Source organism: Acanthisitta chloris, unplaced genomic scaffold (assembly GCF_000695815.1).
Source record: "Acanthisitta chloris isolate BGI_N310 unplaced genomic scaffold, ASM69581v1 scaffold14603, whole genome shotgun sequence".
Lineage (NCBI taxonomy): Eukaryota > Metazoa > Chordata > Aves > Passeriformes > Acanthisittidae > Acanthisitta > Acanthisitta chloris.
This window is the reverse complement of record NW_008664442.1, coordinates 70,310-83,798: the sequence shown is the minus strand read 5'-3', so window position 1 is coordinate 83,798 and position 13,489 is coordinate 70,310. Positions and strand designations below refer to the sequence as shown.

Here is a 13,489-nt window from a genome sequence, read left to right as displayed (position 1 = left end):
GACTTTTGTATTAGGTCCACCCACTGTGTGTTAAGCAACACACAGTAACACTGAGTGCAGACCATTGCATCCTGGATGCTAATTGTGTTGCAGAACATGTAGAGCATTGTATAGACTCCTGTCTTTGAGAGACAGGAAAGAATAATATGACAAGGAGAAGAGAACTTCCCTACATTATGTCTGGGAGCAGAAAAGAGAGATAGCAGAGATGGGGTGTTAATTCTCTGGGTGAGAAAAAGGACACATTGAGTGAAGGAGAGCAGAAATCAGTAAGTGAAAGGCAGAAACCACAATATATTAGCAGCCATAAAGAGGGTGCTAGGAGCCATAAAAGAAGACATAATGATAGAGTATTATAGTTGCATTCTGTCTTAGGAATTGCTTTTGCTCCTATCACAGAGGTAATATCAGAGCACTGAATGGAGTCATGCAGTACTGTAGTAATTAAAATTTTGCCAGACAAAGGGGGAGTATCAATAAGAAAGCAGTGAAGTAAGAGGATTTAATCAAAAGATTTCAATATACCAGAGAGACAGAGACAGCCTGACATGAGAAAGAGAACCTGAAATATAAGCCGAGTATCCATCAGATTGTGTCACACACATCCCATCATTATGGATTATCCCTGAAGTTGGCAGTGTTTTAAAAAATAAAGAAAAGTGATGTTATAATGAACTAAGAAGAGCTAAAGATCAAGATCCCTATGTCTGTGGATGCAACTTTGCAGATGCTACTTTATACTGTAAGATGTAGTGCAATTTGCTGTACTGGCCATAAGCAATGGATTCTCAAAAAGATGTGCAAAGGAAAAAGGAAGCTGATTTCCAAGGTAGTTGATTTCCTCCTAGTCTTCCACTGAATTTGGTTATCCCAAGTGCTCTCTAACAGAGACATGGTTATTCTTCTGTAGGGCAAAGCCACAAAGTCTTTGTTTCCCTGGAATCTCCCTTGTAACATTTCCATGTGATGTACTGGAAACTGATCTCTACCAGCAGGTAAACTCTGTTCCCCATGTTCAAGCTCATGTGGCTCTTTGGGGCCCTGGAAAGATCCAGGTGGTTCTTTCCTTCTACTGAGAGAAGTGGTGAAGGTGAGGGTGGAATTATCTTTGCAGTCCTTCTCCTGTGCAGTCCCTGCCCTCTGGAGAGCTCAAGCACATCACTCCTGCTCAGGACATGGTTCATTGCAGGATCCCTGGTACCATGCCAGGGTTGACCTGGGGAAGTTTCATTTATGCAAATGCAAGGATATATGTCTATTAAGGCAGGGGTTTTTTTCTCTTCCTAAGCCTTAGGATCAATTTGGTAACTTAAAGAATCCATGTTCTAGGTAGCAAAAGTGAACTAATGTTATCTGAGCAGAGAGGGAAGCATGCAACATAAGCCATATGGGCCTTTCAGATCCATGGGACAGTGCCAGCCTACATACACAGAACATAGCAGAAAAGCAGTTTCAACTATTCATCTACTTCAACAACCTAGATTGTTCATTGAAGCATCCTCATTGCTTTTCAGTGGTGCAGAAAAGAGCTGTTGATATTTGGCAGCCAAAGAGCTGATCTTTAACTCTCTAGCAGCCATTTATGCCACATTTGCTCCATTCTGGTTGAGGGTTGTGGGTCTGAAACTTCCCTGGGCACACAGGAATGCTGATAGAGATGTCAGGTAGTAGAGGTGGGGAATTTCTCTCTTCTCTGAGAGACCAAGGAAGGAAGTATGAAGTTTATTTTGTTTAGTTCTCTGAACACTTATTTACAGGAAAGATATTCTGCATTAAATATTCCTCAGATGGCCTCAGTGAAGAATTATGTATATGAGTATATCTGCTTGTCTGCATCTGATAAATGTATATTGTCAGTGAAATGTGAGGTAGCGTAAAGAATCATGCAAAATAAGCTTTCAGTTTACCCAGCTTTTTTTTTTCTCCTTACATTTCTGTGTAAAGTTTATACTTCATGGTACCTGACAGTGGTAGAGGCAGAGTAAAATGCAGTGTTAAACCCACTGAGCCATAAAATCTAGCAGATGAGACCATGTTGTCTTTAATTTATGTCTTATAAGGACTCTTCCTTAAATGCTTGCAAGAAAAAGAAACTCTGATTTGTGCAAGTGGGAAAAAAAGGTTGGATTTTTTAATATTAGTTGTTAATTTTTTATTGGAGTGAATATTAACATAGTGATGGTGGAGAGGAAAAAGAGAGGTGTGTTTATCTCAAAAGATTGGGCTATTTGGGTACCCACCTGAGATGGGCCAGAATTTGAGAGATATTTCCCAGTGCAATTCCTGTCATTTAGGAAAGGATTTGCTTTCAAACAAACTCAGAAAATGTGACATTTGGGTGGAGGGGATTAATTAATTGACAAATGCCTTGTACAATCATTCTAATTAAGAACTGGAAAGCAGGGCCTGCTTCTCAGATGCTGCATGTTAGCAAAGCATCCCTGAAGCTGGGAAGGCCACTGAAGAAGCAAAGCTGGGCAGCAGAGGATCTGGCCTACGGCAGGTGTGTGGCTTCCCTTGAATCGTGTGCGTTTATTCCTATGTTGTGCCTTTTAAAAAGTCTGCTTGAAGTCAGCAGGTGTTTTTACATATTTAAATAGGTGAATTATATAATCATGTGTGCTGAGGAGCTCATTACTAACTTCTTTTTATCTGTTTTTTATCTGGAAGAAGCTGTTCTTTTTTAGCATTGTGAAAAATCCGACTTCCCCGTTGGCATGAATTCTCTGGCAATCTGATAAGGATGTAAGACAGCATACAGTTTTTGTTTGCTGTGGTTTCCCTAGGGGTTTGAGCTGCTCCGAATCAACCCTATGTTAAATACAGAATGCATATATGTTCAGAGATAGACTTACAATGGGATTAGAGAAGCCTGTGTGATCTCAGTGTGGCCTCTGCCTTTGCTCTCAATCTTCTTACAGGCTTATTCTATACTCTGGGTTAAATTCTGCCTTCCAACTCTTTTCCTACCTCTAATGTTTATCTTGGGAGCAGTTATTCTTTGAGGCCCACAGTACCGGCACTGCTGGAACTCCCACTAAAGTTATCATGGGTGCTAAACCCCTTGGAATATCTGGTGTTAATGCAGAAATTGTTCCATTGATAGGCAAAAACATTAGATGCATGTGCTGTTTAGTGATGTGCTCAACAAACTATGACAAATTAACACATCCTTTTGTTGTGAATTTGCAAGGAGGAGTCACTTAACAAGGCACCTGGTGTGGATGTTCCTTGTGCCTGCAGGAATCCCACCAAAATCATGGGACTGCCATGTGCTTCATGGAGTTTCAACTAAGCATGGTCAATTGTAGGCTGAGTCCTGGGAAAGGGACATCAGCAGTGTGTTCCTGTGTTCCTGGAACTGCTTCAGTGAAATAAAACCGAAGTGAAAATACCCTTTAGCCTAGTGGAATCTATAAGAGAACTAAATTTACTGTCCTTTGTCTTCTGGCTTTATCCATTCACCATCAATCTATTCAGAGGGAGAGGAGGACACTGACAAATATATATTTTTACAGAGGGTAGAAGGGAGGATCTTCATATGTCACTCAAATTCCAGTCCAAATTGTCTGCTTGGTTTTTAGTAGGTGGAAAATAAGAGACCTGGATGATGTGAAGCACTACCTTTAAAGCAATCTTTTGATTATATGTAGTTTACTGAAATCCATCATATCTATGAATATGCCTGGGAGAACTTTTCCTCCAGTAAATAACTTGTTAACAATGTGTGCTACTCTATGCCCATAAAGTATGTTGGCTCAGATACAAGCTAGGAACCTAACAATATTGCATCTGTGAAAAAGAGAGATGAATCTCAAAATTCACATCTGGCTTATGCACCTAATCAAGCAGGGCTGAATCCTGCCTGGCTGTCAGTGGTGGCCATGTGGAAAGGAAATCCTCAAACAACATACTGGAGCTATTCAGCACAGTGTGTTGAACACACTCAGACTTCAGCAACCTCATCCCCTCTGTCCTTTCAGCCCTGGAAGCTGCCAGAAGTACCTAACTTGTACAGATGCACAGTGGGAAAAACAAGGCAAGGGGAAAAAAAGCAGGGAAAGAACACTGGTGTCTATAAAGAGATGGGTAAATCTACATAATAATGTAGCAGCTTAAAATTAGGAAGCAAAAAAATTAGAAATTACTAGGAAGGATTTAATCATAATCCTTTCAAAAACCCAAAGCAATTAGACAAAGCCAGAGTGACCAGCAAAGTTGACAAAGGATTTGATGAATGTGCAGCTCAGCTCACAGAGACAAAAACACCATGCAAGTCCATTGAGCCTAATAGAGCAACTCCAAGGCTGGACTTTGCTAGCCATGAATAGCAATGAAAACCCTTCGTATTTCATGGATTATTTAAGATAAGCAATGTAAGCACAGTCTATTGCCCAGTTCTGTTCAAACTTACAGTCCTTCTTCATTGGCCATTTCCTGGGGATCTTGGCAGGCGGAAAAGCAGAGCACAGTGTCAGTGGTGAGAGGGCATTGGCAGGACCTGGGATTTGAGTGTTCCTGTAGGTCTCAGAGAGATGAGTTCAGGCTGAGCATCTGAATAGCTCATTGCTATCTCTGCTGTCTCTTATAGGGCAGGACAAGCTGTGAAATCTCCCAGGTATGCAATGTTTAATTAAAAGGCTCTCCATTTGGGGTTTTGCTAAGTAACAGAGAACAGCTCTGCCCTGGATTTTCTCTTTCCATCTGTGGCTCAGAACTTGCTTTCTTACTTATGGGTGTGAATATATTTTGGAAGTTAGATAGCTGTGCAATCTGTCCAGATATTGAACCTTTCCTGTTTCTAATACCCGCAAGGATATGATTTCCACACATATGGATACCAACAGAGGTAGAAAATCACTTCCATGTGTGAGATGGGAGGTTTAGAAAATGAAGTTCCAGCAGTTGCTTTCATACCAATTCACTCCATAACCTTGGCATGGCATTTTACTTCATGTGTAACCTGAGGGTAGAGACATCAACACTTGTTGAAGAAGCAGTATCTTAAACATTTATATTTCCTGAGTGCAGGGGACTGAAACAGAACTTCCATCACACAGACAGCTTTCAGATGCCTCAGATTTCATGGAAGTTCAAAATCTGTGATTTCACATTAATAGTTTGATAGACATTAATGACATCTCATCATGTATTTTGACCCAACTGTTGTAGTACACTCCAGAGATCCTTCCTTGTGCCATTCAGGTGCAAAGCACCATGACAGGTAGGAATAAATGTGAGCCATGCAACTGGAAAAACACATAAATTAGTCAGCTGTAAAGTGGCAGGCGTAGTTTGGTGATGGCTGGTGTGAGAACAGCACCAGAGCTGGGAATGGATTTTCCTTTGTGTGGTGAAGAAAATGACCCAGATTAGCATTTCCAAGGCCCAAGAATTGGATTAGCACAATCACAAATATGATTAAGGGCTGAAAACCAGAGTGACTCTTAAATATTTTCTTCACATTCTTCTTCTAACCATTATTTGGGATACACTTCAGCAGTCCAATTTTAAACTGGCTTGCAAAGTAGCAGGCTAAATTCCCTTTATATTCAAAATAGGCTCCTCTGGAACATTATTAATCTCACCCAGTTTCAGTGTCTACATTATTATGAGAAGTATCAGACTATAAAAGTTCCAGCCTCTGCCTCTCTCTGCTGAGACTGAAAGTTTGAGGCAATTACCTTGGATGTGGGGGGTCCATTGCAGACATCTGACATTAAGGGAGAAGAATTCCTTATCTCTTTTAGGTTGGTTTTTTTCATTATACAATCTCAGTCTACCCTACAAAGTAAAATATTTGCAAAATGAGCACACAGGGAGGAACTGTGGAAGGAACATGGAACCTCCAGGATATTTTTAAGTATGATGGTTAAACAATCTTGCTTTGTGTCAAGATAAACACTTGGGGATTTGGTGACCAAAGAACTCTAATCAGGAAAAGTAAAAATAGTTTTGAAAGCTCTTTCCTTGTTTGCCAAAGACCTTTTTCCAGAATCAGACAGTAGTGAATAAGAAAGACAGCATTTGATTCTTACAAAGGAAACCCATTTACAGATTTCTGCTTCAGAAGGTATACAAGCAGTTTTCCTGCTTTGCAGGGCAGATCTGCAAATCAGACCCAAACATAATAAATCTCTGCATGCTATGGGTGTCACTGGGTGCAACCATGTCCTGTGATGTGCACCAGATCTCTCAGGAGGATGCAATCCCTCTGCTCTGTGACTTCCCCTCTGCACCAAATCTGTTGAAGCAATGCCTAAGGTCTTCAGGAGTGGGTCACCTCCCAGGGAGGTGTTTGCTTTGCAAGGGAGCTCAAAGGCAGCTCTGGAATGAGGCTTCTGCAGCAAGTGCTCCACATGGACAGTGACCTGTGCCAAGGTAATTTTTTCCCCTTATGACCTTGAAGAGGAGTATTCTTCCAGTCAAACAATGAGTGGGCTATCATTAGTGACACCTATACCTGTTGTTTGGTATTTTGAAAGCCTTTGTTTCAGAGCCAGAAGGAAGTGGGAGAGCCTTATGCACAAGGGTTATTGCATCCATGCATGGAGGCATCAGATTTGTGGTGGGAGAGGGTGTCTGGCTGACATGTCCACTGTTTTGTATTTTCTTCTGCTGCCTCTAGGCTGATAAGCGGAGGTAACATTACAGAAAGACCAAAGCAAGTTCAGCTTTTCTGCATTTTCCCCTGCTTTGTTGGGTTTGCAAGAGCTTTTCTGCTGTCCACCCACTGGTTTTTAAAAGAGTTAACCTCAGAAATATAATCTGGTATTAATAATGGGAGTGCCTTGCCCTGATTTGGTAGGTCACATTGTCTCTTTTTGGGGGTGCATGAATGTGGCCTAAAGAACATACAAATTAACAGCCTGAATCATGTACTGCACTGTCCTGAGTCTTTCTCAGGTGTTTCTTGTCTTTCCCACAGAAAGAAAACAAGGCTTCTTTGAGTCTGAGGTACAGTTCTTTAAATGCCAGGGGGGAAAAAAAAGTATTGTCAAAAATAAAGCTGAAATCCCTGCTCCTCCTTTAGACTGATGTCTTTTCATGCTTCCGTGGAGGTCTCTGGTACCTTGCAGGACCTTGGGCTTTGACAATATGAGTACTGCACCAAAAATTGCAGGTGGCAGGCAGTACTAGAAGTGACTTCAGGCCATTCCAGTCATGAGGGATCCATTGATTTATTCCCAGAATAAATCAGGAGAATAATGAAACAATACATGTTGCATAGGAGATGAACATCTCTTTCATAACCTTCTTGGCCAGGGGGAATTTCTGCGACTTGCAATGTTGTTCCTGTCTTCCCACCATTCTTGCGATCGTCTCTTTTATTAAAACTTCCATGCTCTGTGTTATTGGCATCCAGCTGATAAATTCATATGTCAGTTTTCTGGAGGAATTAAAATGAAACTAGTTTAACTCTCTTGGTCTTCTCTCCAAATGCAATGCTGTGACAGCTTGTTTTTTTGTCAGTTATGCTCTTTATATTGTTTTGTGATGGTTTATTTGCAGTAAAGCAGCTCATCATCAATATTCAAGGGTTTCCCTGCATCTCTATCTCTTTTTACTGATGTAAGAAGGGTAAAGAGAAGAGAAGGCAAGCAGTACATGACCTCTTGTAAGCCATGTAGAGACTGTGTACAAAAAGACAAATATTTTGACTGTATTCAGGTACAGAGAAATTACTGTCTTCTTGCAGAAGACATAAGAAAATTTTTGATAGTTCAGATCGAGACAGTTAAGACTGAAAATGCGGGTTGAATTTGCTTCATAGCTTGCTCCTTTCTGTTGGCCTACACAAGAAAATTCATGGTAACAAACTCAATATAGCAAACAAAATATAAGGCAAAAACTTGAAGTCACAAAGGAACAATTGCCTTTTAACCAACAGCAAAAGAAAAGTGAGAATAGATGAGTGTTGAAATCTTAGTACCTCTGCGAATCGCAGCAAACCACCATTCCCTTAAAGATACATGCGAGAGCTCTGCAAAGTCTTCAAAGCTTATTTCAAGGGGGAACACAGTTACAAAGGAGTGAACCAGTGGCTGTTTCTGCTTTGAGGAGTGATTTCCACCCTTATGTAAGTCTGCTACCTCTTTGGATCACTTTCTCTGTAAATTCGTAGCAACTTCAAGACTACCTTGGTCAGAAATGAGTGTTTGCACTGAAGCTTTTTACTTTCCTTTTGGGATGTAGCTTCTGTTAAAAGCACATTGATGTTTTAAAGCCTTTTGAAATGATGGAACATTTCCTGCAGTTCGCTGCTTTTGCACCATCTGGCAATTGAAATCTTCTCATCACCAAAGAGGTTTTAGAAGGCATAATGCAGCCATGCTTGTCATTCAAACTAGATCCGTTGGGGTCAGTCCTCAGGAAACAAGATTAAAACCTTTGAGTAACCTTCAGATTCACACAGTCCCTGGTGTGTGTTTAGTTCTTCAGGCCATGTCAGCAAGAGCCAGTATTTAATAGCTACCAGGAATCCTGGTGGTGTAGCTGGTAGGAGACCATTTAGTTACTGTTGGTGATGGTGCCTCTCAGCACTTGTCCATTGCAAATTGCAATAACAGTCTCCAGGCCTCAGAATAAGTATTTGGTCAAATTTTGTGGTGTTAAACCCTGGTAAGCTTCATAAAGGTAATAATTCATATGCAGTTGCTGTGTGAAGTATCCCCTACCAAGCTCCAGCCCTGTCAGTGTGTGACAGTGATCTGTATTCGGTCCCACTCGGTTCTGCTGTGAGCTGCCATCTCACTGGGTTAATGCTCTCAGTATTAGAGACCCTCGTTTTATCAGCCTGTAAAAGCAGGACTTGGGATTACTGGATGGCTGTAAAACATTTTGCTGTTTTTATTGCTCTCAGGGTGGAACCTGCACTTACCCGGATCAAAGAAGATCGAAAGCGGATCATCTTACCAGCGATTGACAATATCAAGTACAACACTTTTGAAGTGCAGCAATACGCCAACGCAGCCCACGGCTACAACTGGGCGCTCTGGTGCATGTACATAATCCCACCGCAGGACTGGCTCGATAAAGGGGATGAGTCAGCTCCCATCAGGTAAATCTCCCATGTGCTGTCACTTTGGTGCTAGGGATGTTTCCATCTCAGCTGTCTGCCGAGGGGAAATTTAAGTGAAGCAAGGCTATAGGCTTTGCACAGGGAGAGCAAAATGAGACTGAAGAAACAGATGGCTCTACAAAGCTGTGGATGCATGTGTTGCCTCTCAGAGCTGCACCACAATATACACAGGAGGGCATGTGCTCTAGCTGTGAGTGTGTGCTTCAAGTTCACATTGTTGTCCTCGGTAGGATAGGAGGATGTTTTTCATCTAAACTTTTATTTTCCAGTGGACTCTAGAATGACACTTAGTGCCATGGTCTAGTAACAACAGTAGGGTTGGACTTGAAGATCTTTGAGATCTCTTCCAACCAGGTTGATTCTATGAGTCTATGAATCTATGACTATTAAGCCAGTGAAACATTGTGTGTATGAGACACAAAGATATTGAGTATATGATTACGAAGATGCTGGTCTCACTTGTGTTCTGTGGGCAGCAATCTTGGCCATCAGTCTAAAACAGAGCTTCCCAGGAGCATGAGTAGGAGCTGTGTTAGCCTTGTTTTGTTCGAGAGTTGTACTTTTTTTTCTTTTGTGAACTTTGAACATGTTCTGAGTTTTTCTACTGGTTGAATTTTAAAGTTAACACAGACCATGTAGTCAGTGTCATGTCATTTTTCTCTATAAGAGAGCATTTTGCATTACATAAATGGACCTTTCTAAGGAAATGCTGTTAGAGGAATTGTGAAGGTGTTTTTAGAATTGCTACAGTGGGAAAACAAGAACTGGTGTGAAAAGGGCTTTCTTTCCACTTCATTTGAAAATTCACGTCTCCTGGCCTTTCATCTTCAGTACAGACCTTGTCTAACAGTTCCTCTGAGGCATACTGTTCTGGGTCAAGGGCACTATTAGCAACTGTTGGAATAAATGCTAAAAAATATGGAGCCCAGGAATGCACTTTAGGTTGCTGTACCCTATTTTTAAGATCTTAGGGGGACACAAATTACCACCTTAGAGTCATCTTAATGTTCATGTGTATCAGCTTCATCTTAAAGTAAGCTAAAACTCTACTGTATGGTCCCAATGTGGGCTCTGGCAGAGAAGTTGATGTACTTCCCTTCCAGTTAAAGCTTGAGTTGTCAGGTCCTGAAAGCTTCATCCAAGCCCTTCAAACAGCATATCTACTTGAAAAGATCCAAGTTTTGTAAGTGAAAAGACACAGATGAACTGATCACATTTCTAAGTCATCAGTTGGATGGGATTACCTCACAGGATCCATCCCTCATGCAGACTAATACTTCAATCAGTATTTGAGCAAGTGTTGCAAGTTGTGCTTATGTTCATTCACATGCCCTGTGACTGCAAAACAGAGCTATACAGTAACATTAACCTTATTTACTACAGGACAGCACAGTCCATCATTGCTGACCCTTTGTTTGGCTTGAAACCTCAATAAGCAGGAAAGTAATAACTTAGGAAATCTGTTTTCCTGGATAACATGCCCTGCTCACCTCACATTGTTTTAAAAGTGCAGGTGTTTTATATCTGTTTCACTCAGCCCTGAGAAACAGTTTATTGATGAAAGAAAATTAACCAGCCAGAGCTTTCATTCCTGATACTAGGGTTTCAGTCTTTCATTCCTGAAAGGTTTTACACACTTCATGACTTCCAGTTTATATGTGAAATCACTGTATCAATTTTCACATGTATTGCTTCTGTATTTGAGTATCTTCTGTTCTGGAGACAATGATAACAGATAAGACTGAGCTAAGAGGTTAAACATCAGCAAGATCTCAGACATGATTTCAGTGGTGGTAGGTCATGCATTCCCTAAGGCATGGAAGCTGCATCTGCAAAACACTTTTGGAAATCCAACTACAGATCTTTTTAATAGAGGACAAGGAATCTCATCCCTGTAACACTGGGATAAGGGTGTTTTTCAGCAATACAGGGTCTGATTTACCATGGACATTCCTCAGGTTTATGTTCAGACTCTTGCTGGTGTCACGCTGGCACTGAGTTGGACTGATACAGAAGTGAACAAGGTCCAAACTCAAGCACTGAGCGGTGTTGGAAGCTGGTGCACGTAAGTAGGTGGCTCCTGAGAGCAGCGATTTTATTCTGAACCTGAGTGAAAAAAACTCCAATTCAACAGCGCATAAACTCAGAGACAGATGAGACAGGCAGCACAAGGAGGAGGGCACTCAACCCTTGGTGACAAATATTAGGAGCACTGACACATTATGATTGCCTAAGCATCTCTTCTGCAAATTAAGAATTACATGCCCTAAAATGCAGAGACATCAGCATCAAACTGTGAACACTTCTGTGTCTCCCTGGGCACATGTGCTTTGAAGGCAGTGCTCTAGGAGAGCAGAGGAGCATCCTCTTCATAGCCACACTGCACTGGTTGCTGATGGGCCTCCAAAGCAGTACCACCTAGATGGATTTGCTAAAGCATTTGGCTGTTGTGTTATTCCTGCCTATAGTGTGATTTTGTGGCTTTTAAGTGATGTGCCACTGTAATTATGGTAATGGAAAGAGGGAATGTGTGAGTGTTATTGATGGAAAGAATCAGGAAGCTTCTATTTAGGACTGAGATTTGAGAGAACCCATGATGGGAACTTAGTAACTGTAGAATATTTAAAGTATATTTTCAAAATGAAGGTGAAGTCGAACTAGTGAACAAAGTTTTATAAAAAGCTCTGTTAGTTGGGAACAGATTTTGGTTTTGTAACCAGCTTTCCAAACCATGTACTGCAACCATGATTTCTTTTACAGTCCACTTAGCAAGACATGCAAATGGGTCCACATTGATGGTGTTTGGATCATTTGTCTGTTCAGTGCATTCGTAAGATTGCAAGACTGTTCATCACCATGAAAACTGCAAGTTCACTTAGTCCTTGCTGACACTGTCCCTCTTAAAACTTCCTTTGTCACTATCTTTAGCAAATAGTGGGTTTGGTTTGTGCCTCTCTGTGTGTTCTGTGAAAGTAACAAAGCTTTGCTTGTAATAAATAACCCTTTGACTAGTTTTGTGGTTGGTGTAGCTGAATACCTCCTCCCAGTTCTCCAAGGGGATTAAAGATTTTCAGTCTTAAAAAACATGTGTACCCTGGCATCAGAGAGGATCAGAGCCTTGGCATTTCTCATGTTTGCATTGTATGAATAAATACCATCTATCTGCAGAATTGGGTGAGACATTTAGAAAGCAGGATCCAAATCCTGTTTTCTTCTGGAACTACACAGCAGATGTGCTTGCTTCTTTTCTCAGAATTTTTCTGTTTAAAGCCTCTAATTTCATGAATGCTGACAGTGGTGTGATCCTACTCAGAGCCTTGCTGGGAAGGAGCAAGAAGTGTCCCTCACACCAGTGGGGCACCGTATAGGCAGTCACGTCAAGTGTGCACCATAAAATGTCAGATCAGCTGTTGTGGTCCAAGGGACAAAGGGAATGTGGCCTTGAAGTATTAACAAAGGTAAAGAAATAGCAAGAACAAAGTGTCAGATTTTGTAAAGATTTCTGATGCACTTTAAAGTTGGTTCTTTTTTTCCCCCCACGTTAATACTCTGAAGTTCAGAACAATTGATGTTCCCTGCATCGGGTTCTGCAGGCAATCCATTTTACATGTTTGACATTTGAGATGTAAGATGTCTCTAACATGAAGATTTAAATGAGGATTGTTATTTTGACACGCTGTGTCCATCACGTCATTTTCCGTTTGTGTTCCTGAGAGCACACTGCCCCAAAACGTCCTTCTCATCTGGCAACAAACTGTGTAACAAAGAGTCCTATTTCAGAGGGTTTCTAATGAATTTGACTGTGCATTGAAACAAGCTGGGTTTTTTAATGCATGCTGTATCTGTTTCTGGGTTTTGGAACAGGAGGGAAGGTTTCTGGTATTCTAAGCTCTGGCTCTGACTTGTCTTCCCTCACCTGCCGTGATCATGATGGACTGCTCTGTGTTTGATTTCTTGATCAGCAGCCACTAACATTAGAGTCATTAGTCAGCCTCACTCAGCCAAGCACTGCACAGCTTTCCATTTTATCTTCCTCCAGCAGCAGTGGTGCATTTCATTGTTGCATATGTTCTCACTTACTGCTTTAATATGCCATAGCTTGGTACCAGTAGGAATGTGTATAGACATGCACTGCATCAGCCACTCGAGGAAGCACATGTGTCTCACTCATGTATATAAATTTGAGTCCCGTGTGCCCCCAGTGATGTGTTTTGTGCTGCCTTCTTTAGCCAAGGATGTGTGTGACTGTCTCAGCCGGTCAGGCCCTGTGCTTGTCTGCCATGGCAATGCTGATGAAGCCACATTGGGTCGTCGCTGCTCTGGGAAGGAATCTTACTGTATCACTTACAGTATGTCAGTCTAGTGCTCATCCCTTTCTCCTTCACTTGTTTCTGATGAAGCCCCCAG

At 41.4% G+C, this 13,489-nt stretch overlaps 1 protein-coding gene across 1 annotated transcript in view; it reads left to right on the top strand.

Moving 5' to 3' along the window:
* Positions 1–13,489, top strand: part of LOC103799065 (polypeptide N-acetylgalactosaminyltransferase 9) — a gene marked incomplete at both ends in the record, with an annotated part of 105,982 nt that overhangs the window by 27,504 nt on the left and 64,989 nt on the right. Inside the window, one exon of the mRNA XM_009071359.1 lies at positions 8,864–9,061. Within this exon, the coding sequence (XP_009069607.1) occupies positions 8,864–9,061 (198 nt within the window). The remainder of the gene's footprint in view (positions 1–8,863; positions 9,062–13,489) is intronic.